The sequence below is a fragment of the Ictalurus punctatus genome, chromosome 13 (genome assembly GCF_001660625.3).
Source record: "Ictalurus punctatus breed USDA103 chromosome 13, Coco_2.0, whole genome shotgun sequence".
NCBI classification, from domain to species: Eukaryota; Metazoa; Chordata; class Actinopteri; order Siluriformes; family Ictaluridae; genus Ictalurus; species Ictalurus punctatus.
The window spans coordinates 1907174-1930795 of NC_030428.2; the positions used below are offsets into that span (position 1 = coordinate 1907174).

General features: G+C 41.1%; 2 protein-coding genes across 4 annotated transcripts in view; one reads left to right on the plus strand and one right to left on the minus strand.

Moving 5' to 3' along the window:
- On the plus strand, window positions 1–13866 carry kcnh6b (potassium voltage-gated channel, subfamily H (eag-related), member 6b). Of its 3 annotated transcripts, XM_017483476.2 has the most exons (12): window positions 1–499; window positions 1567–1717; window positions 4490–4906; window positions 5198–5594; window positions 6193–6392; window positions 6545–6797; window positions 7073–7266; window positions 7344–7449; window positions 7536–7805; window positions 8011–8185; window positions 10432–10630; window positions 11620–13866. In XM_017483476.2, the coding sequence occupies exons 2-12, from the start codon at window positions 1604–1606 to the stop codon at window positions 11917–11919; spliced, it is 2625 nt and encodes an 874-aa protein (XP_017338965.1). In that variant the 5' UTR covers window positions 1–499; window positions 1567–1603; the 3' UTR covers window positions 11920–13866. The 3 variants fall into 3 exon arrangements, with proteins under 3 accessions (XP_017338965.1, XP_017338967.1, XP_017338963.1); XM_017483474.3 differs by lacking the exon at window positions 1–499 and having other exon boundaries at window positions 860–4906; XM_017483478.3 differs by lacking the exons at window positions 1–499; window positions 10432–10630 and having other exon boundaries at window positions 856–4906; window positions 11620–11746.
- The window catches only part of erbb2 (erb-b2 receptor tyrosine kinase 2), a 22597-nt gene continuing 12155 nt past the window's right edge, over window positions 13181–23622 (minus strand). Inside the window, exons 9-27 of the mRNA XM_017483481.3 lie at window positions 23182–23308; window positions 22701–22774; window positions 22449–22539; window positions 21754–21956; window positions 21449–21581; window positions 21202–21292; window positions 20957–21111; window positions 20754–20798; window positions 20495–20630; window positions 20059–20181; window positions 19608–19706; window positions 19178–19363; window positions 18789–18944; window positions 18592–18667; window positions 18353–18499; window positions 18006–18103; window positions 17568–17741; window positions 17081–17432; window positions 13181–16970 (exon numbers count right to left, since the gene is read on the minus strand). Coding sequence (XP_017338970.1) covers window positions 16660–16970; window positions 17081–17432; window positions 17568–17741; window positions 18006–18103; window positions 18353–18499; window positions 18592–18667; window positions 18789–18944; window positions 19178–19363; window positions 19608–19706; window positions 20059–20181; window positions 20495–20630; window positions 20754–20798; window positions 20957–21111; window positions 21202–21292; window positions 21449–21581; window positions 21754–21956; window positions 22449–22539; window positions 22701–22774; window positions 23182–23308 — 2777 coding nt within the window. The 3' untranslated portion in view covers window positions 13181–16659. The remainder of the gene's footprint in view (window positions 16971–17080; window positions 17433–17567; window positions 17742–18005; window positions 18104–18352; window positions 18500–18591; window positions 18668–18788; window positions 18945–19177; window positions 19364–19607; window positions 19707–20058; window positions 20182–20494; window positions 20631–20753; window positions 20799–20956; window positions 21112–21201; window positions 21293–21448; window positions 21582–21753; window positions 21957–22448; window positions 22540–22700; window positions 22775–23181; window positions 23309–23622) is intronic.

The window sequence follows — 23622 nt, forward strand, 5'->3', positions numbered from 1 at the left end:
CTTCAGCTTTGACATTTACAGCCACACTACTGATGGCATTTCTTCATTCAGATCTCATGAAAGCAGGCCTGCTCAATGTGCCGTGAAATCTAAAGATCATCCCCTGCTCTAAATGCAGACCCGCATCCGGACACTCGGTCAATACCATACCACGATAGCCGCTCTGTAGCTGCAGTGGACATTGATTAGTCAGGTGCCAATACTATGGCTTTTCTGCTATCTTTTAATTTATTAGTCCGTTTAAGCCTTTCTTTATCGTCGTCATTGTTGTTGACGTGTGATGTGTGAAACGATCGAGCCATCTGGCGGTTTGATCTGTTAATGAGCTTCCCACTGCTGTGGCGAGTGATCGATTAGTTCTCGCTTTGGAGAATGATTCTGTGTGAGGGACCACAGTGCTGACACTCAGTCGCAAGAAGACTATGCGAGTCTAAAAAAGACGAAGGGCTCGTTAAAATCCAGAACACAAGACAAACGGAGGAAACGACACGCTACTCCGGTAAGAGCAAAGACTTTTCATCCTGGTTCTCGCTTTGAATCGAACGGTGGGTGGATCACGAGAGAATTTCTTGGTCGTTTGACCTTCCTTTAATAAACTTTCTTTATATGGCGTTTATATTCACTTTTAAAATGCAGATTTAAATATTTTTTAAAGAAATAAAAGGTGGTTAAAAAAAATAAATTCATTAAAATAGACAATAATATAAATAAATAATGCACAAAATAGCATTGACAGAGAGAAAATAATATACAATATAAAAACATCAACTAAAATGTGTTTTATATATATATATATATATATATATATATATAATTATAGATACAGAATTCAGTGTTAAGCCAATGCATTTTTCTAGACAATAAATTACAGCATCAACAAATGGAAATGTAAATAAACATCTTCCCAAATGGTGTCTTAAGATCCATGTAACCTTCGTTTTTATTCACATCTATCACTGATTTAAAAAAAAAAAAAGAAGTCTTTTTTTTTTTATTAGCCATACTTTTACTAGCACATTACTTTTACTTTTCTACTTTAATTTATAAATATTTTAACTATTACACTATATATCAAATTTATGTAAAAATTCCAAAAGGTTTCCAAATAGTAGAAAACATACCATTCCATTATTTCATTATATCATTCAAAAAAAAAGAATAATAATGGCATATATTTCATGAACAGCATCTTTTGGAAAATATTTTTGCCTTCACTTCCTGCAGGCTAGATTGTTTTAATAAACCGTCTTAACCACTTTCTCCAAAAAGATTATTAGACAGCTGATGCCCATTGAACTGCTGCTACAAGAATACTAACCAGGAACAACAGAAATGCCCCAATTCCCAGATCCTTCCACTACAGGATCAAATTTAGTGTCACTACTTATATTTTTTATGAGCTAAGGGACTTACTGACATGCTGGAAGTAGGCTAGAAGGCCTGACCAAAATATGGTGAAGCACTTTCAGCCACTACATTACCCACAGCTGGAAACAGTTTTTTCAGCTGTTCCCATACTTTGTTACCAAACTGGTCCTAACTTCCTCTTACCATGTGACTACGCAGGTTTGGTGTGCTGAGCTCTCCTGCTAACCCTGACCAGATGAAGTGCGGAGTTGCCAACCGCTTCCCACCTTTCTCCCTCAGGTTTAGCCGTCCCAGGCGTTCCATCTCCAGGAGTTCGCCCTCAAACATCGAGCTCGTCACCATCCCTAAGGTGAACGAACACAAACAGAACATCACCGAGAAGGTCACCCAAGTAGATCAATGAGATACGTGTGAGCTAGGGGTATTTGTATAGTGCCACTATTTGTGTCGGATTTGTATCTGTGATCTCTCCAAATTTAAACCCAAAGTGATAGTAGGTGTTGGGAATGGTTTGATTGGTCTGGCTAGACAGGTGGTGTTGAGAATCCAGGAGAAGCCCTCTGTGATGTACACAACAACAACTTGGAGCTTTTGACTCTCTCCACAGCATACTTATAACATAAGTGATATGCAGTAGCGAGTGATCACCACAGGTCTTCCTGAAGTCAATAATTATCTCATGTTTTGTCAAAATTGAGAGATGGTGTCTTGCAGGATCCCAGTCCTGATGCACACCTCTAGTCTCAACTCCGTGAACCATAAGCTTTTTCTCTTTTTTAATTTGTGTCTGTTTAGAACACATTATCTGTTTGATCAAAATAATGTATTCTCTTTTTTTGGTTACATCCCTAATGTGGGTCCAAATGTTCATGTAAGTATGTTGCGCTAGATGTTCATCAAGGAATCAATTGCTGCCCGTTTGGTTTGACAGAATGCATAGGGACAGGAGTGTGGTGAACATCCACTAGTGGAAAGATCGTTAGAACAGAGATTTCGCCACAGAGAGGGATTGCAATCAAATCAATCCCTAATGTCAGCTGAAGTCCACTCCCTTTGTTTTGTTTTTTTCTCCTAGTGATGAAGCACAATGTGCAACCTCTGAAACTTGCATTTACACCTTCTGTGGGAGATCATTTTCATCCAGTCCACACTACTTTAACCACAACCTTTTGGACATAAATACCACCTCTTCTTGTCAAATTTGGAACTGTTCATCTTTCCACATCCCTGGTCTCTTTCATTTGACCCTGCACTCTAATAGTCCAATTTGCGGCAGTTTGTAGGTCAGGGCAATTTCATTCATCAGAGCAAACCCAGATGGAAAACAATAGAAAACACCAAGAAATCATTAAGAGGGGATAATGATTCCTTGTAAATCCATATTGTTTAAAAGGGTAGTGTTTTCACTCATGCACAAACAGGAAGGAATGGGAGTGTGATGGTAAAGAACGGAAGAAAACCCTCTCAGGCGTGGATGGATGAACAGAAGCATAGACTCAGGTCTGAGTATGCATGTGACCAGATTCTATTTGGCCCTTTAACATTCAGACAGTATTTTAGGTATTTTCCTTCATATTTTCTGAACTCAACTTCTGAATTCAGGATCTGGCTCAGAATATCTGGCAACAAATTGACAGCTGCAAGACTTGGTCTGGTGTTACACAGCTAAGCCTTTTTTTTTGTAGAAAGGCATTTTATGATTGACTTTGACAATGTCAATCACAAACCTCTCCTGTCCATTCTCAAGACTCTTGGAATTAGTGATAGTGGTGTTTTGCTTCTTACTTGGAGGGATGATCATATCAAGTGACTTGGAGGGGATCCACATGTGCTTCATGTAGACTCTCCACTGGTGTCCCACAAAGCTCAGTGCTGGGTCCACATGTTTTTCGTGTTTTCTGACACCCTACTCATGCTCTCCTTTTCTCCTTCAGACACTCATGTTTCAGTACAGATCTCATCATGGCTGGCAGACATTTTGTCATGGATGGCAGCTCATCAGCTGAAACTAAATCCTAGCAAGACTAAGCCTAGAGATGCATGCAACCTTAGCATACAGTAGTTGGACCCTAAGGTGGACAACCAACTATCCTTCTCAGTTCACATTACTAACATTACTCTGTCATGCAAGTTTCTCCTTTACAGCAACAGGAGGATCTGGCCATTTCTATCCATGGAGGCCACTCAGGTGCTTGAGACTGGACTACTTCAACTTGCTCCTGGCAGGTCTGCCCGGTGTGCCATCTGACCCTTGTAATTGATCCAGAATGCTGCTGTACAGCTTTTTACTCTCCCCAAATTCTCCCATGTCACCCCATTACCGCGTTCCCTCCACTAGGTGCATGCACCTGTCCGCATTAGATTAAAACACTGATGCTCATGTGCAAAGCCAAAAATAGACCAGGCCCCAACTAGCTGAAGGTACTTATCACACCCCACTATGCACCACATTCCCTTGGAGCATCTGCATGGCCTGACTGACCTACTGTCCCACAAGGTAGAAAGAAGACATGAATCAAGACTTCTCTGTTCTGGCACCCAGGTAGTAGAATGAACTTCCCATGACTGGCTGAACAGTTCGCTGGCTGCTCTTCACCAAGCACTTGAATGAACATTTATTTTTTATTTATTTACAAACACTCCCTTAATGTGTGTATTTTCCTTTCTTGCTGTAATATCTTCCTCCTAACAGGGATTTAGCTCAACGGTATTCTTAGACTCTGACCTATTAAACCAGCACGTTGATATGTGTTTTGATTGAGACTACAAAGCATTTCTGTAAGTCAATCTGGCTAAGGCATTTGCTAAATGTAAATGTGAAAAAGATTCTAGCTAAATGCTAAATACCAAAAAAAAAAAACAACATGGCATGATAATCATTTTGGTGGGCTCAAGGCAGCCAGTACACCAATGTATTTACCAAATTTCCATCTCTGGCATACCTGAATACACACAAAAAAAAGCTACTGTACATGTGCCTTTTATTCTTCTAGCCATCTTACAAATACAATTTTCACAATGTGACTTATTTTCCCATGATCTGCTTTTTGGTGCCTGTTGTACTGTAAATTTGTACTCATGCCAAGACAAAAGCTCTCTGTATATGCGTCTCTTTATACAGACGCTGCCTCTGGGTACGAATGTGTATCAGCTCCAGAATCCAGACATCCATAAGTGGATCATGCTGCACTACAGTCCCTTTAAAGCAGTGTGGGATTGGGTCATCCTGCTGCTAGTGCTCTACACTGCAATCTTCACCCCCTACTCAGCCGCGTTCCTGCTTAACGAGCTGGCACAGAAACAGCGACGCGTCTGCGGGTACACCTGCAACCCGCTCAACATTGTGGATGCCATTGTGGATATTCTGTTCATGGTGGACATAGTGATCAGCTTTCGCACCACATACGTCAATCATAACGATGAGGTGGTAACACATCCTAAACTCATTGCCATCCACTACATTAAAGGCTGGTTTCTTATTGACATGGTGGCTGCCCTGCCTTTTGACCTGCTCATCTTTAAATCTGGGTCAGATGAGGTGAGAAAATATCTAGAAACCTTCTTTGTAGTGGAAGGATATTGAACTTGGCTAACAGTGGCCCCAAATTTGGCCTGCCTACAAAGACTAAATAAAAAGCATTACATTTTTTAAATATACATTAAAACTTCCCATTAGATGCCCTCTACTGATGAAATTTTCTAAGCTTTCAATTCAACGTTGGTTACTGAAAGATGAATGAGTGAAAAATAGTAGACTGTTTGAAAAATACTAACTGATAAAAATCCCTATCCTTCCCTTCTAACACTGCTTGCTATTATTTAACTTCAGACAACAACCATTCTGATTGGTCTCCTGAAGACCGCACGACTGCTCCGATTGGTTCGCGTGGCCAGGAAGTTAGATCGGTACTCAGAGTATGGAGCTGCAGTCCTATTCTTGCTCATGTGTACATTTGTGCTCATCGCTCATTGGCTGGCATGTATCTGGTATGCCATTGGCCATGTGGAGAGGCCCTACATGAAAACAGGCTGGTTGGATAACCTGGCTGATCAACTGGGGAAGTATTATAACGACAGTGACGCCACCTCAGGACCTTCCATAAAGGATATGTATGTCACTGCACTGTACTTCACCTTCAGCAGCCTGACCAGTGTGGGTTTTGGGAATGTCTCACCCAACACCAACTCTGAAAAGATTTTCTCCATCTGTGTCATGCTTATTGGCTGTAAGTCATTCCACATACATTCAACTCTTAACCGCTCTTATGTTACTAGTTCCAACTGTCATCCTAAAGGTCCAAATTTAAAGGGACTCTGCCTTGAGGATGCAAGGGATGTACCTTTGTGGGCACCAACCGAGTGACAAGAGTTTGTACCTTGAAAGCTACATCCTTGTATCCTAGTTTTCTTAGATTGTTGAACAAATTCTGAGGCTTTTCTTATATTATCAGTTTCCAAAAGGTACAGAAAAAGGTAGTGTACTCTTAAAGGCACAATCTATTCTGTATCCTTTACCTAAGTATATAAGGAATGTACCATGGAAGGTACCATCTTGGTGACAAGAGTTTATACCTAGAAAACTATAGTGTAGTACTCTAGATTCCTGAAATTATCCCAAGTCTTATGCTTTTAATACATTATCAGAAAAGGTATCTGTACCCTCTAAGGTAAAACTTTGGTCCGTGAGGTCCAAATTGAAAGGTACACTACATGCGAGGATGTCTTTATATGAATAAAAGCCCCTTGTAAATTGAAGTTTTAACTGCATGTTAATCTTTACTTGAAGAAGCAAGATTACTTTTATGTTGTTCTCCAATCTTCCAGCCCTGATGTATGCCAGCATATTTGGGAATGTCTCAGCAATCATACAGCGTCTTTATTCTGGAACCACACGTTACCACACGCAGTTGCTGAGGGTCAAAGAGTTCATCCGTTTCCACCAAATACCACCAGGTCTGAGGCAGAGGCTGGAAGAGTATTTCCAGCATGCTTGGTCCTACACCAACGGCATTGATATGAATGCAGTAAGGGACATGTGCACCTCAACACCATGTAGTCAAACAACCTGTGAACCTAGACAAGCAATATAATTGACTGATAAACATAATTATGATGGATATGGTGTGTTGCTTGGTATTTTTGGATAAAACTTCTTTTGTTCTTGACCTTCTTGTAGGTTTTGAAAGGATTTCCTGAATGCTTACAGGCTGATATCTGCCTGCACTTGAACCGCAACCTGCTACAGAACTGCAAGGCCTTCAAAGGGGCCAGTAAAGCCTGCCTGAGAGCCCTGGCTGTGCGTTTAAAAACCACCCACTCTCCACCAGGGGACACTCTCTACCATCACGGCGATATTCTCCATACACTTTACTTCATCTCTCATGGCTCAATTCAGGTGTCCTGCAATGAAGTTGTGCTTGCTATACTAGGTGAGCACAGTGATCCATGGAGCATAATCTGTTTTAACCCTCTTTGTTTACTTAAAAGTGGAGAAAAGTGTGGAGATCAGTATATCAGAACGTGCAGTGTTCTAATCTACAATTCAGTTTTATTTGTATAGCACTTTTAATAATAGATCTCATCACAAAGCAGCTTTATAGAATTCCAGATGTAAACAGTGAGGTCTTCGCCATAGCACATAATACCGTTGTTAATTATTATTTGACAGTTCCAAATGATTTCTTCCATATGCACTTCTGTGCAGGCAAGAACAATATATTTGGCGAGCCCATTAACTTGTACACAGAACCTGGACACTGCAATGCTGATGTGAGGACACTCACCTATTCTGATCTCCATCGAATCCAGAGAGATGATCTCTTGGAGGTCCTAGACATGTACCCAGCCTTTGCTGAAAGCTTCTGGAGAAATCTGGAGATCACCTTCAACCTCAGAGAAGTACACATACACCATTATTCTTTATGGAACATACAAAGCTTTGGTTCAAAGTCCACATGAATCTCGTCTGTAATCAGGTAGATGAGGTCCTTCACACCCTACACAGTGAAGATAATGACTGCCATTACCATATTGATCACTCAAGACGTCACAAAAACTCACTGGAGAGACGCAACAGACCAGGTAAGTAGACAACCATATTGAGCAAAGGATGCCTAGTTTAACTTTTAAATTAAGTTAAAATGCCCACTTTTTATACATCCTGACAGATGGAATGGATCAAGATGATTCCTATTCAGTTCAAACATGTACTGGCCAGGGTCATCACTGCTTTGCTGGCCCTCACACTCACTGGGATGAACTGTGTAGCTGTGTCTCCTCCAGAACTCAGTCTAGTGAGAACATCAACAAACCACCTCTTTCCCACAGCCAGGTATACACCCCTGAAGGAGACCCCCAGGATTACCCTCCATCTGCCCTACGGGTGATTCCACCCAACAACAAATCTGGGATGGGCATAGACCCTGGCATGGACAGAGGTAGTTACTCCAATCTATGGGGTAGTTGACCTTGCTGTAATATACCTGGAACAAATAACCATCTAAATTGTTTTGTGTTAAATTTTTTTGTATCCTTGACTGGAATAACTGCGTTGAGTAAATAAGAGCACAAAACAGTTCATAGAAGGCTCAAAAACATTAAATAATTTCTGGATCTGCCAAATTCCTGTCTATCCTACTGTAGGAGCTCATCCTTCTGGATTGTACCATTACTGGCCAGATCGTTGGTCCACTCAATATGCAGGCCGCTCTTATAGATCCTCTTCCGTCCAAGCCTCATATCATCCACCTCCATTTGCAGAAGACTGTCCCAGCGAGCTTGAGTCCAGACTAGAGTTACTGCAAAGTCAGCTTAACAGGTAGGTCATTTAAAATGTTTATTCCTGGCCCATTTATTTGCAAGCATTGAGGTGTACTTAATAGTATGCAAAAATACAGTATAGTGCATTCCATGTGTAATCAAAAGATTGCAAATATTTTGGTTCTGACTCTGTACTACACTATTTTAGGTCCAGTGTTTGACATAGAAAATCAAGAACATTTCACTGTTTGCCCCTGAAAATGGTAGACAGTCCCCTCATAAAGTATTGGAATGGCAAGGACAATTTTTCTTTTGTTGCCCAGGTATGCTCTGTTAGATTGATTGTTTAAACAGGTAATAGCTCTGAATGTCTACTTTTGGTTTGAGCCCTGGGTTTCACCTGTAAAGACATTCGTTGTTCAAAAGGATAAACCAACATGGAGAGCAGAGAGCTGTCTAAGGGAGAAAAGCAAGTAATTCTGAAGCTGGGAAAAGAGGGACAATTTATCGGACCTATTGCGCGAGCATTGGGCATAGTCAGTACAACAATTCTGAATGTCCTGAAAAAGAAAAAAAAAACTCTGGTATACTAACAATTGGACATCAAACAGGTATGCCAAGGAAAGCAACGGTAGTTGATGACATACATTGGGAGATCTGTAAAGAAAAACCCCAAAACAGCGGTCAGTGACATCCCCAACAACCTCCACAGGGCAGGGGTGAAGGTATCACAATCCACTGTTCGAAGAAGACTTCAAGAGAAGAAATATAGAGGCCATACCACAAGACCATCCACTCATCAGTACTAGGAAGCAGAAGGCCAGATTGGAATTTGCAAAGAAATACAGAGATGAGCCAGAAAGTTCTGGAACCAAGATTAACCTCTACCAAAGTAATGGAAAAGTCAAAATGTGGAGAAAGAAAGGATCTGCTCATCATCCAAAACATCAGTCAAGTACAATGGAGGTAGTATCATGGCTTGGGCTTGCATGATTGTCTTCTAGAATGGGCTCTCTCTCATGATAGTAGCAGCAGAATGAATTCAGAAGCCAAATTACAGAGAAATGCTAAATGAGAAATGCTAAATGCTAGTCTAATTGAGAGGAATTTCATCATGCAGCAAGACAATGATCCAAAACACACTGACAACGCAACAAAGAACCTCATCAGGTGGAAAAAGTGAAAGGTTTTAGACTGACCTAGTCAATCACCAGACCATAACCCCATTCAAGCAGCATTTCACCTCCTGAAGAGGAGACTGAAGGGAGAACCCTAAGTTGTTTAACACATCCAGATGTACATATTAGGAAATGAAGTCTAAAATTCTGATCTATCACCTCATATTAAATTTTTGATCTCAAACTGAAATGTCTTCAGTGTACAGAATAAACAAAAGAATTGGCTTTGCCATTCCAATGCTTTTAGAGGGGACTGTAAATGTTTGGAATGTTGACGCACCATTCACTGACTTGGTTAGGTCTGACCAGTAGTCGTTCAGAATTCATTCAGTTGCTGCTGCTTTTGGCGTTGCATCATTGATAAAGATAAGTGATGTAGTATCCCTTGTAGCAACCTGTTCCCATGCTTCACAAATGATACTGGGCAGATGTGAACATTTTAATTGCAAACCAATTATATTTCTCCTCCACGCTTTTTGAATGTCATGTTTGAATGTTTAAGTTTTTATCTCATTTGTTCCTGACAGCTTGATCCAGAGCTGAGGTGGGGGGAGGTGTGTGTGTGTTGAACTCCTTGAGTTCTTGTGGGTTATTAGACATGAATCTTCTTAGGGCTGTGCCGGTGCAATCTTCTCAGTATGGTTATTTTACCCAGAGGTTCTCAACTATAGTCCTGGGGACTCACTTCTCTGCACAGTGTCAATGGTTCCGTGATTCAGGGCTCCTGAGTGACTATGTGTGTTCACCGTATAGTTGCGATGGTATAGCCATCCATGGCTGGGAGCCAAGGGAGCAAAATTGGCTGTGCTCTCTGGGTGGGAGGGATGGCATACTCTCTCCTCTGGGTCAATCACGGCAACATACAATCGTGGGCATCTGTGAGCTCATGTATGCAGAAGAGAACAGAGTGCTTTCTTCTCAGCAGCATGTGTAGCAGTTCAAAAAGGTGCAGTCTTTGAACCCTTCGGGAAGTTGGGAAGAATTGTAAGGGGCAGTGAGTCCATTGGACTAACCCAAACTAGTGATCAACAGCCTCTGATATGTTCTCACTGTTAAGAACACCTTGAGCCTACCTTGGTAGAAAAAAGTTTGGCTAAAGGTATGAATTTCACATCTCATCTTCTAGACTGGAGACACGAATGACTGCAGACATTAACATGATTCTTCAGCTCCTCCAGAGACAGATTACCCCTGTACCCCCAGCATACAGCTCTGTCTCACCTGGTAGCCAGTGCCCAGACCCCTCGATCCTGTATGGAACTAGCACGCCAGTACTCTACAACCTGTACCCCATTCAAATGGAGAGCAGCACTACTATGATCCAGGTGAAGAAAAGTTCACAGTTTTTGTAATGACCAAGTGAAATTGTCTCTCATTATCAACAGTCCATTCTGAAGGGATCATGATTATGCCCTCCTCATTTCCAAGACTCCACTGTCTACAGTGAGAACCGTGAAGGGTCTCCGCCTCTTTAGGGATCAAACATATTCATTCATACAGCCTTTTGAACTTCATTTGAAAGAACAAGCATAACAAGTATTGCAGTTTAGTAACTAACCACACTATGCCCACGCTATCACCAGTTTCATTTAGGAACGCGTGGTCGGATCTCGTCAATTTTCAACCAAATATGTGATGTTACCTGAAATAGCGATTAAACATGAAACCTACTGTACAGAGTTCAGTTTGTTTAAGACCTCTATATGTCAATATCAGAAAATGAAAGCTGAAATTCTGATCTACATATTCATCTTTTGATCTCAAGCCCAACAAAAGAAGCAAAAACAAAAGTAGCAAAAACAAAAGAATTTGCTTTCCTGTTCCAACACATTCCAGAGGGGCTCAAAATCAAGTGCAAAAGCTAGAATAATGTTGTATTACATAAAATCCAGAGAGTAGCATGGGACAAAAAAAAAGACAAAGTACAAAGATAAGGTTCGACTATACAAAAGTGTGTATCAGCTGTTAACTAGTATGACGTGATGTCATTGTCTCTGGCCAATGACGTCAATCCCATTCGCTGGTTCCTGAACATGTAGGAGATAGAAGACGCAGAAAATCAAAATAAGTCCAAGGAAGTAACACAGCACACAGAATCTCAGGAGCAAGTGTGCCCCCACTGGGCCACCCAAATGACGAGTCTTCAGTTTCAAAGCAGTCTTCATCACTTCAGAATGGACCCTAACCATTACCCTTATTTTCAGAAATGCACAGTTCAGAGCTGATATGATTCCAAATAACTTTTCATAAGGCACTGGACATAAGGTACAGTTTTTGCTATGCAGAATTTAACGTGTAACTTGTATCTCATCAGAATGTGACCAGACCCGTTTCGGCGTTCACGACAAAGTCTTTGGATTCCCAGCTCAGCAGCATCCATTTGATGACGACAGCCAAGAATGAAGAAAGTACCAGACGGATTAGCTCAAAGACATCGCCCGGTGTGACCCCCATCCTCCAGGCAGCACCCAGCGTGATGGATACAACACGGCTTCACACTGCTCTGAGGTTCTCCTCGCTGCCGGGTAATTTAGATTCCTTGTTAGCCTTGGCTGAAATCCATAAACATGTATCTGACCCCGGCTTAACCTTGAACCAGCGACTGCAAAGCTGAGCTTGCACAAGAATTCTGGGTTTCAATAAAGCACAGGCATGTGTTCAGGATTTTGCTTGCATTGCTGGAGAAAAACAAAACCAATTACTGTGAGTTTCATCAGAATGTACAAAGACGAGCTAAAGAAGAGTATACAACGACCAGGGGCAATCCCATCAACAGTCACAACCATTATGCATTACAGAATTTTGCAATGTATCCGAGCGTGCATCTGTGCAGAAAGTGCAACGTTTCCCACCACTGCCACCGTCTTCTCGGGTAACCAGCTAACCGCACGGGAAGAACGTGAGATCAGTGTAGGATTGGAACAAAGTGTTGAATTTACAAGGATTTCTGAGCATGTGAAACTGAAGCGCCGAGAATAAAAACCCAGTATATGTCCGAATCAAAGAAGACAACTCAGTTAACTCGGTCCCTCCAGGATTTTGCGATCGCAGAAAAGAATGCGAAATCAAGCAAACTTGATGACGCGATATTTGGAGGAGCTTGTGACTTTTCGAAATTACCGCAGGTTTGAGGCCAAGACGTCACAATGTGACGCGCGTCAAACTTGAGTACAGCTATAAAAAAAAAAAATAATAATAATAAAAATAAACAAATAAATACATAAAATAATAATAATAATAAAAAAAAAAAATTTTTTTTTTTTTTAAAAAGGTCTCGTTTCGCTGTGAAAGACCGTGCGAAACAATTTTGTGCGATTGCAATTTCGCCAATTCAAAGTAGTTGCACAAAGGACTCACAAGTTGCATCGCAAATTTCTAAGAAAAAAAATTAAGCATTTTCGGCCGCAACGATCAAAAAATAAATAAAATTCAGCAAAATCCTGTACGGACTGTTCACTAAATAGCGAACTAGCATGAAAGTTTAGTAATGTAGCGTGGTGTATTACTGAAGTATTTCTTTGTTGTTAATTTGTTGTCATTTTGTCTTTCTTTCTTTTCTTAATTTTACTAAATTAACTAAATTACATGGCTAGATAGTTTTGTAATATTGTCTGTTGTTATTGGTCAAATGTTTTTCTTGTTTTGAATTGCGTCTTTTTTTAATAGCTTCATTTTTCTTTCTTTCCTTTATTCGCTTTCCTTTCCATATTTCATTCGTCCTTAATCTTTCTTCCTTTCGCCTTAAATTCTTTACCACTGTACCCCCCCTTCTTTCATTCCTTTTTCAGATTCTTACTCCATGCCTAATCGGCATGCTTTATTAATGAAAAGAAAATATTGTGTAGTATAATATAAGTGAAGAAAATGCATACAGGTTATGCGTAATATACAAATATATTTTCTTTTTTTTCACCCAGTGGAAACAAGTGGATACATCTTGATTAGCTTTTACAAAAAAAACAACAACAACAAAAATCACAATGTACATTTGTTTGTTTGTTTTTTCTTAATAACTATAAAATAAAACACACCACGGTCCGAATGGATAATCCGTAATACGTTAAAGACGCAACATATTCACAAAAGTTGGCAGTTTTCAGACATCAGAGTGCAACAACTCTAAAAATACAGTAAAATACACTATGTACCATAAAAATTAAGAAACAAAAAAAAATCCTCAAAACATACAAACATATAAAAAGATACTTTTGTTAAAATCACAAACGATACATTAATTAATTTTCACAACTCCTTCAATGTACTCTGTATCGATTTCTTTTTTCCCCCCCTCTTTAGTGTTGCAAAGTTTTGCTCAAGTTCCTTCTACATATGTTCTATAGCTTAAAATTATATTTTTTAAACTACAAAACACGTGGCTCGTGTTCTCGTCATGATCTTCGCCGTAGCCTCTCCTTCTGTATTATAACGACGTGTTAACGTGAGCAGATTCGGACTGAAGCCTGAGCTGAATCATACGTCCTGGAGATCGTTTTGGAAATTGTTGTGTATGTGTAAGAAAAATTCGAGCTAAAACAGTGTTTAGCACTGCTGGGTTGGCAGGCGTCTGCCCCCACCAAACCTCACCCCAACCTACCCCACCCCACCAATCCAGTCTGGAAAACAAGCCGTTCTTTGTTTTGTCTGGAACTTAACATGCACTACTGGCTCTTTTTCCAGAAAGCTACAGCTACAGCTCTTCACGCTGCCACCATAGAGTCACACGTTGAAACGTTTTTTGTTGTTTTTTTTTGCTGTCCACCCAAAACAAAATAAAATAATTTGTAAAAATTTAAACAAACAGTGTCCTTTGTTAGGTCTTTATAGGTGATATGACTATAATATTAGTGTCATGTTGAATGATATTTCAGAAAAAAAAAAAAAAAAAAAGTGTATTCTAACATCATGGGCATTTTTCTGATTTGGAATCTTTTTCTTTTTTTCTTTTCTTCCCTCTCCATGTTTGTTTGTTTTTTTGTAGCTATTAAATAAACTCATCAAACTTATTTTGTTCGAAACTTTTTTTTTTATCTACATTGCGAAACAAATTAAGTGATGTAAGACGAGGAGGATCGGGATGCGAAATGACGGATGCACGGGTGTTTGGAATTTAGGTCACGAAAGCAGAAATATAAAGCGAGAGAACATTTAAAAGGGTAAGGGCTATTAATATTATCGGATTTCGATATCTAAACGAAATATGGTGTGCGCGTTTGATAAGTGACGTACGCTGCCAGTCAAATGTTTTTTTTTAACTCCCGATAGATATTTCTACGAAGTTTAATCCTCTCAAATAGAACATTTCTGAAAGTGAACCGAGAAGGATTTGTGACTTTATTTGATCTTTTATTGGTGGGAAAAAAAAAAAAATTAACACAAAATCTAGTCTTTGCAAAGATTTGGGGATTTTACGAAGAATTTCTGAAACATTTCATTGGCAATAGTGGATAAAACTGTAATAAAATGAAAAGAAAAGGAAACTTTTGACTGGCCCCGTGTATTTATTTTTACTCTATAACTAGTTATTTATCTAGTTTGGGTCTAGAAGTGAAGCTTTTGTTAATGGACACAAAAATATATTTTTAATTTTGTTGTATTTACAACAACTAGCTGTAATTTTGAAATCAGGTCATGTAAGAAATTAAAGGCATGACTGAACAGATATTAAGCAAGTGATTTACAACAACACCACCAATTAAGCAGTTAGAACTTCTTAGTTAGAACTAAATTCACCAATGTGGGGTTTTTCCCCCCAAAATATTTCCTATAAGCGCAACTGACGAAAGCCCAAAATCTGGATTCGGAACGTGATTCTGACGTGGTCAGAAATTCAAAGAAATGATAATTTTTATACATATATATTTTTTAAAAACCCACAGATTCGTCAAATTTGAGTTTCGAAATAATTCTACAAAAAACCTTTTGTCCTAAAACATTGATTGTGCTGGGAGTTTAGTACCACGGTTTGGAAATAATTTAATAAAAAGACAATTATTGGATTCATACCACATACTGAAATATATATATATATATATATATATATATATATATATATATATATATATATATATATATATATATATATATATATATATATATAAACACATAACAAGCACAATGAGGACTTTCCACTCGAGTGTATGTCGTATAGGTTGTGAAAATCGTAAACTAATCATATCTTAGTCGCAAGTCTTCATAATGGTGGCGGTTCCAGCAAGGCAAAGTCGACCCGTCCCCTCTTGTCCTCCTCCATCGCTCTCAGAGTCTCATGTTAAACGTATAGTTACTGTATAAAAAAAGCTGCTCGGGCCGGATGTCCGAGTTTAGCTTGGAAACAACACCGGGTTTGAGCTGCCGTGTTTGGAAGACCGAAAAACAAAAAACAAAAGCAGTGGCATGTGAAATGGGGCGAGAGAAAACAAAGAAACGAATGACCAAACAATCAAAGTAGTGATTTCTAGTTCCAGTGTCATTTGGTTTGTACATTCTCACGTGCTTCATTAGTGTCCTCTTAAAATAATTAAAATATATATATATTTTTAAAAACGTCCCTGTTGGCTCGTACCATTTACGGTTGAAAGATAATCACATCCGTTAGATCGTTCTGTGTTCGGTCTACCCTTCGTGCATCGAATCATTTGTCGAAGTTCAGTGAATTCACTGTCCCAATTACGTCTTTCAGTGATGGGTAAACCGCCACAAAAAAAAAAAGTAAAACGTCCAGGCTGTCCACACACCGGATGCTACATTGGATTTTGAAAGGAAATTCCTTGTTTTCGATGGAATTTGAGTTTCCTGTAGTCACACACACACACACACACCCATCCATCCATCCATCTATGACATTCACCTTTTCAGATGCATTAGGGCTGTCGAAATAAATGACTAAAAAAAAAAAAAATAATAATAATAATAATAATAATAATAATAATAATTTTACGTTCAGTTTTTTTTTTTTTTACACATTAACTTTCTATTTAAATGTAAAAACAAGCAAATGAAAGTATGCGTTCTTTTTCCGAGTGGCGTCGTCGTTATGTTTCCAGAATGTTTCTGTGGCTGGGTCTCGTTAGGGTACTACGTCGTGTCTGCAACACCGTTCTGTAGCTTATGATGTCTTATGACGTGATGTCTGATTTTTAAAAAATTATACATAAATAAAAATGCGACACCTGTGGGGGTTTTACTCTGACTCCATTCCTTGAAGTTCGTAAATCATTCAAATCAAGATGCAACTTTTAAAGCGATCCGACAGCCCTAAAACATACAATACAATAGTGCTTGACTCATGCATTCATGTGTTCACTTACTCTCACTCATTCAATCACTCGACCCGATCTGCCCCTTCTCGGGTGCACTATCTTTGCCCGCTCCAGGTTTCGGCCAATCCCAGGTACTCCGGGTTTTCCGCTGTAGGAGTCACATAGCCGTTCACCTGCCTGGGAGGTGATGCTAGAGATGTGGCTCCGCCCACTGAAGCCCCACCCGGAGGCACGTTAGCCACAAGATCCAAGTAATACGGATTGTCAAAAGCGGGAGACGTGGGCACTAGGTACTCGGGGTTCTCCACACTGCGTCCAGCACTAAGGCCGTTGTGTAACCGCCTATCGGTGGATTTCCGTGGCAGCGTGCTCGCCCGATCTGATTGGACCGCCTGGTTTACATACTCTGAAAAGAAATAAACAAAACAATTCATACCCTATTATAGTGCAGAAAGATCCTATTGCATATAAAAATGTTGATTTTTCACATAGTGATAGCGTAGTATCGTGACTCGCCTGGTTGCGTTTGTTTTCTGCGTGGCAGCGAGTGCGACGGGTAACTTATCGGCCCGTCCACTTCCAAGTCTCCATCCATGCACCCGGGGAAAGTGGGGTCTTTACTGTAGCGGCCGGGACTGGACGGAGGCTCGTCCCTGCCCCCGTCCAGAAACACGGAGTCGGATTGGCCGCCAGCGGAGCAATGGGACTGGCTTCGGGCCAGCGAGCGGTACTGAGAGCCTCCCCAGTTTCCGTTGGCCGTAGCTCCGACAGGAAGTGTCGGGTATAGATTCCGCCCCAACGTGCTGACCGACGAGTGCATGCTCCGCCCGCTCGGCACAACGTCCGTCTCCAGGACCAGATCCGTGCTCTGATTGGTTGAGAACATATATTAAAAAGACAGGAACATGATATGCTTGATTGACGAGTGTATTTTCTCCTCGTTTCTAGTGGAAACGTTCGAGAGAACGAGAGAGAGAGAGAGAGAGAGAGAAACAGATCTGACCCTGTGTGAGTGATGCCTTGTCAGTCCGTTCGCCTGGTTCTCAAAGAATCCGGGTTGGGGCACCAAATACTCCTCTGCGTCCAGGAGTTCCTTCACGTTCCCGCCTTCTTCTTCCAGCAACGTGCGGTAAAACTGACTGTCCACCAGACTCGACAGACTCATCTGCTCGTCATTCTGAAAAAAGATAATAATAATAATAATAATAATAATAATAATAATAATAATAATAATCTTAATAATAATTTTATATGATATATTTGTGCCGTGATTTAAGGTGTGGTCATATAGTTGTGTAGTCGAATTACATATGTCGTAACAAAAAGAAGATGGCACAGGTGGAGCTTTTTGTTCTTTGGGGGCGGGGGGTTAAAATAAAAATAAAAAAAAAAAATTTAAAAAAAGTGTATGACTTTACGTGTATGTATTATGTGTACGCACCGGAATGACGACGTAGCGTGGAGGATCTCGTGCCATGCTGCTGAAGTTATTCACCAGCTCCTTGAATCTGGGTCGACACTCGGGATCGATCATCCAGCCTGTCAGTCAGAGTAGATCATCAGTACCTTGTTCCAACAGTCCAAGATGTTTAACTGATACTTGGACGAACTTTCTCGCCGTACGTCTATGCACGACTATAGAAAAAGTTTCTGCTGCGTAAATCGCCTGTTTTTTATATATATATATATATACATATATACATATATACACATATATATATATACACATACATACATATACACACACACACACACACACACACACACACACACACAAGTCTCACTCACATTTGACCATGATCATGTAGACATCGACAGTGCAGATGAGAGGCTGGGGAAGACGCTCTCCTCGCTCCAGCAGCTCAGGAATATCCCGTGCCGGGATGAGATCGTACGGCTTCATGCCGAAGGTCATCAACTCCCACACGGTCACTCCTGAGGGTGATTATATAAATGTTTTAGTGTACGTGTAACAGTGTTATGTTATGTTTGATTGATTACGGCAACGTTTGTTTTTTGTTACCGACCGTAACTCCACACGTCGCTCTGGTGAGTGAACTTCCTGTGAAGTATCGACTCCAAAGCCATCCACTTGATGGGCACCTGCAGGACATGAGGTCACAGTTAGTTAAAATCACCACAAATCAGTCAGTTTAACAAGAAAATCACCACACACACACACACACACACACACACACACACACACACACACACACACACACACCTTTCCGCCGTCTGCATGGTACTCGGTCTCGTCTATGTCCAGGAGGCGAGCCAGGCCGAAATCGGTGATCTTCACATGGTTTGGGTTCCTTACCAGAACGTTCCGGGCTGCCAGATCTCTGTGGACCAGTCGGACGTCCTCCAGGTAACTCATTCCCTGCAGATGTTTATACACACACACTTGTCTGTTGATAGTCCTGGTCTAATTCAATACCAATATCTTGTATATTGATCCTATAATGACCAACACTGCACTGGTGGCTTATACTGTCTCGAATCTCTCTTATCACTGCTCTCGAATTCTGGAATATTATTGGTCAGAAGATGATGTTTTTCTATAACAGTAATATCCGAGCAGATTCGGAGCATCTGGACACTCAAGCGGCTCACCTTAGCGATCTGCACGCACCAGTTGAGGAGGTATTGAGACCCGATGCGGTCCTTGTTCTCTCGGACGTAATCAAGCAAGCAGCCATACGGCATGAGCTGAGTGACCAGCTGCACCGTGGAGGTCAGACAGATTCCCAACAAGCGGCACACGTACGGACTGACCACACCCGCCATCACGTACGCCTCCTGTGCGAAAAAAAACAACCACGGGTTGGTATTACCGCTCTACTAAGCTCAAGGCTAACCCAAGTCACCGGGTCAAATGTTTTGGACATTTAAAAGTGACAAGAACAGAGCAAGAGGACTTCCTTGGACACGTAACCAATAGCAACAATCGGATAACAAGTAGCTACTAACGTAGCGGGGAAAAAAAAACATGTTTGTAGTTAACCTTGGTTCAAAGTATGACTTGTTATGCGAACTAACTCACGTCCAGAATTTCCTTGTTGGCTTTAGGGGACGTGTTCTCACGCAACACTTTAATGGCCACCGGAATCTTCATGGTTTCTTCATCAGGAGTCCAGATACCCTGCAGGCACAGAGAGATCAGTTTTAATTTGAAAAGCTTGTGTACAATACAATAAGGCTAGTAATCCGTGATTAAACAGATGATGTACTTCAACCTTTACTAACAAGTTCTCGAATGGAATATCGACACTACCAACCGATATTTAAACAATCATCTGCAGACCCGCAAAGACACTGGCTTCAAAAGGCGGCCATTTTGAATCGGAGACCCCTGCACTTACAAATGCTGCTTTTTTACTTAATTCACCTGAACGTGCACATGGGTGTAACAATTCTACTCCTTTGATCATGTGTATAACTCCTGCTATTAGCAATCTATTCGGTTCAAACTTAGTTAGCACTGTGATTCGTACCTTGTAGACAGTGCCAAACGCTCCGGATCCAAGAACTCGCAACTTCTTGAGCTCCGTTTCCTTCAGGATGCGCATCTGAGCCTGATTGGGTTGTACTCCGCTCGGCGTCAGTGGCTCCACTAGCTGCAGGTGAAAAATAAAAGATTATTAAAGAATTCCACAAGCGGGCATTTCTTGTTGCTGAAGGCTTGACATTAACCATTACGGTATTAATAAATCGACCTGGAATCTGGTGGCATCTGTCATGAAGAGTCGCGCATCCGCACATTCCGCACACCTATCCTATCTCACCTCCCTGACGTTTTGTTATTCCTTATATGGTCTTTACTTCCTGTTCTTGTTAATTGCATGAACCCTTTGGCCATTGCCCTTTAACTAACTTCCTTGTTTCCTTGTGAAGCCTTGTTTACTTTCATAACACTTTTGCATCTCAGACCTCATGCTCCTGCAGTTGCCTCCTTATGGTCTCCTTCTTCTTCAGCTTCTTCTGCCGGCACAGATAGAAGATGAGCAGAGCCAGCAGGATGACGAAGAGAACGACACCACCGATCGCCGCTATCGTCGTCCCAGGTCTGTCAACAACAACAACAACAACGTCACGTCAATTTACTCCCGGTGTACTCCCTTTTTTTTTTTAAAAATTAACTTCAAGAGAGAAAACAAGAGAGATTTAACGCTATATGTTTAAAACGTACCCAGTTTTCTGCTGAACGGGACATCCTCGGTCATCCATCGTACAGCTGGCGAAAAAACAAACATGCAATCAGTGCTAAAAATAAAATAACACGCAATAGTTTTTGTAGAAGTAGTAAAAAATCCTGAACTTAAAAGAAAAAAAAAACAGCCTCCTGTGCTAAGTAAATCGCAGGTTCGAGCAGTCCTGGCGAGCGTTCCTTACGAGACGGTGCAGTTGGTGGCGCAGGGCACGCAGTGTCCACTCTCGTTGGCGTATTTCCACATGGTGTGTTGCTCCTCTTTCACGCCGCTCGGGCAGCGCTCAACGCACGTGTCGCCGTCCTGAAAGTGCATGCACTCCACACACTTGTTCGCTCCCTGCGATTTAAAGATTCCAATGAAACTTTTTTAAACAAAACAACGATAAACAATAAATGTGGGTGTGTGCGTGTCATTAAAGTGTCTTACAGGACCGGTGCAGGAGGCGGAGCCATTGATTAGTCGACACTCTGAGTGACAGGGAACGCAAGAGGATCCGTCGATGAACTCTCTGATGGCACTACACACACAAACACATTTAGATGTTGTTCATCAGTTATCAAATACTAATATATTTATATACACACACATTTTATATTTATATATATATATATATATATATATATATATATATATATATATATATATTTATTTATTTATTTACATTTAAACTCACCCGTGCTGGATGTTGCACTGCTCCACACACTCCATACCACGCTGAAATGACTTACATGACACACACTGACTTGGCCCGGGACCCCAGCAGTTTCCGTTCGCACACAGCGAGTCACACACATGACCCTCGGCCACTGAATCACACACACACACACACGTTTGGCCAAATTTAAGAGAATTCTGTGACTATTGTTATATTGAATATTCTGAAGAGGACACACCCACTGCAAATACTTCTTACTTGTTACTCTTTTTTTGATTTTTTAAACAAGCGGGTGTGAGATTGTGCGCACGAGAGCTCATTACCGCAGGTGTTAGGGTCGCGGTTGTTGTTGCTGATGAGGTTGAGCTCCTGACTTGGGAACAGCAGAGCGGCCCACGGCAGAGACGACGTGTAACACAGCTTGGAGTTGTTGTGGACAAGCACGAGGCCGCCGCTGACGCGGCGCAAAGAACGCAGGCCAAGAGACTCAATGTGGAGAGATTGCACTCCCAGAGAAAACACACCCCTACGGCCGCGGAAAGGATGAGAAAAGACAAACAGTACGGTTCGTTTACGTAACAACCCGGAATTATTTCCCCCAGAAGTGTTTTTATTGTTAGTGTCTAGATCGCTAACTTTAAAACCAAAAAATACAAATAAAAAAAAATCGAAAAAGGTAATATGATGTAACATAAAAAGAAGATTTTTTTTTTTAGAAGTTGGTTTCGTTAAACAAAATGGCTTCCTACCCTCATTATTCCACAGCTTCTAAAACAGCACCTGATCCAGCACGTCGCATTATTTGTACTTACTATTGGTTACACCTGAAACTAACACCCGAATTTTACCTTCAGTAACCAAAATAAAACCCTTTAAGCTCTTTTAGTTTATCTGATTATTTATTTATTTAAATAAACATTTCATTGTCCCCACAATGTCAAAATCTTATTTCACATATATTTTCCTTTTGTGGTTCAGATGAAAACACCAAGCGTGGAGGATGTCTGACGGGACTTACTTGTAAAGCATTCGACCTCTGATAACCTTCAGGTTTTCAAACACGCTCAGGTCGCTCTGGTTCTCTGGCCACGCGTCGATGTACACGTAACCTGGAGGATGGGGGGAGGGGTTGGGGGGGGGGGGGGGGGTGCAAAAAGCTCAGATTAGTGCCGGGTTCTCACGCAAAAACACCAGGAAGAGTTATTAACCACGAAACGCTGCGATCATATGTAACGCATGAACATACTAACGTATGAGAGATTTGAGCTACCTGTGATCTCCTCTAAAGTTCGGAACACTTCGAGGTCACTCGACTGCAGGCTTGATAAATTACTGCGCGGGTCCCTGTGGGGAATATGTACACGTCTTCAATTCGATAAGTTAAATAATAACAACAATAATAAAGCAGGGAAGGATTCCTGCTGATGACTCTTCCAAGCAGATCATGTTTGTGCATGTGCAGTAAAGCGGTTGCACCACCACTCCTGTACGTATACCACCTTTTCTGTATAAAAGGTAGTCCTGTTGGAAGAACGAACACATTGTGCTTTTACTTCCACAGTTCCACTTAACTGCGATCTTTGAATGCTATTTCTGACAATGGGAATTTCTAAACGCAGCCAGCTGCTTAGTCGAGCCTGTGGGCTGTTGACTGTTGGAGTGGAGTGTCAACACAAGGTTTGGAGGGTGGGAGGACTGATGGTACTCTGGAATTATCGCCACCTGAAAAATCCTAATGGCTATTCACGTACCCTTGAAACGATTGCGAAAGGAAGGCCAGGCTGCCGTAGATCTTCTTACAGCCCTGGAAGGAAGCGATGTTGGAGGAGTTCACGGCAGTTATCCCCTGGAGGTTCCCCATCCCGAGACCGTAACATACTGAGCCACGACACACACACACACACACACACACACACACACACACACACACACACACACACACACACACACACACACAGGGAATCACCGTTAGTTTATCATCAAACATTATAGTAACGATACAACCAAACGCTTCACTGTTCCATAACTTGGATCAGACAGAAAGACAGAGAAAGAAGGAACACGAGAGAGAGGCAGACAGACTACCAGACATGACATATAGACAAATAGAGAGAGACAGAAGGAAAAAGAGAAAGACAAAACAAGGCAGACAACCAGACAGAGACGTTATTTACAATAAGTTTGTGCACTGC

Bases quoted from the DNA above. Each gene is read 5' to 3' on its own strand.
- kcnh6b (XM_017483474.3), top strand. From the start codon at position 4,205: ATGCTAAATACCAAAAAAAAAAAACAACATGGCATGATAATCATTTTG. The intron at 7,267-7,343 runs GTACACATACAC...GTCTGTAATCAG, and splicing joins TCACCTTCAACCTCAGAGAA to GTAGATGAGGTCCTTCACAC. The intron at 10,631-11,619 runs GTGAAGAAAAGT...GTATCTCATCAG, and splicing joins GCAGCACTACTATGATCCAG to AATGTGACCAGACCCGTTTC.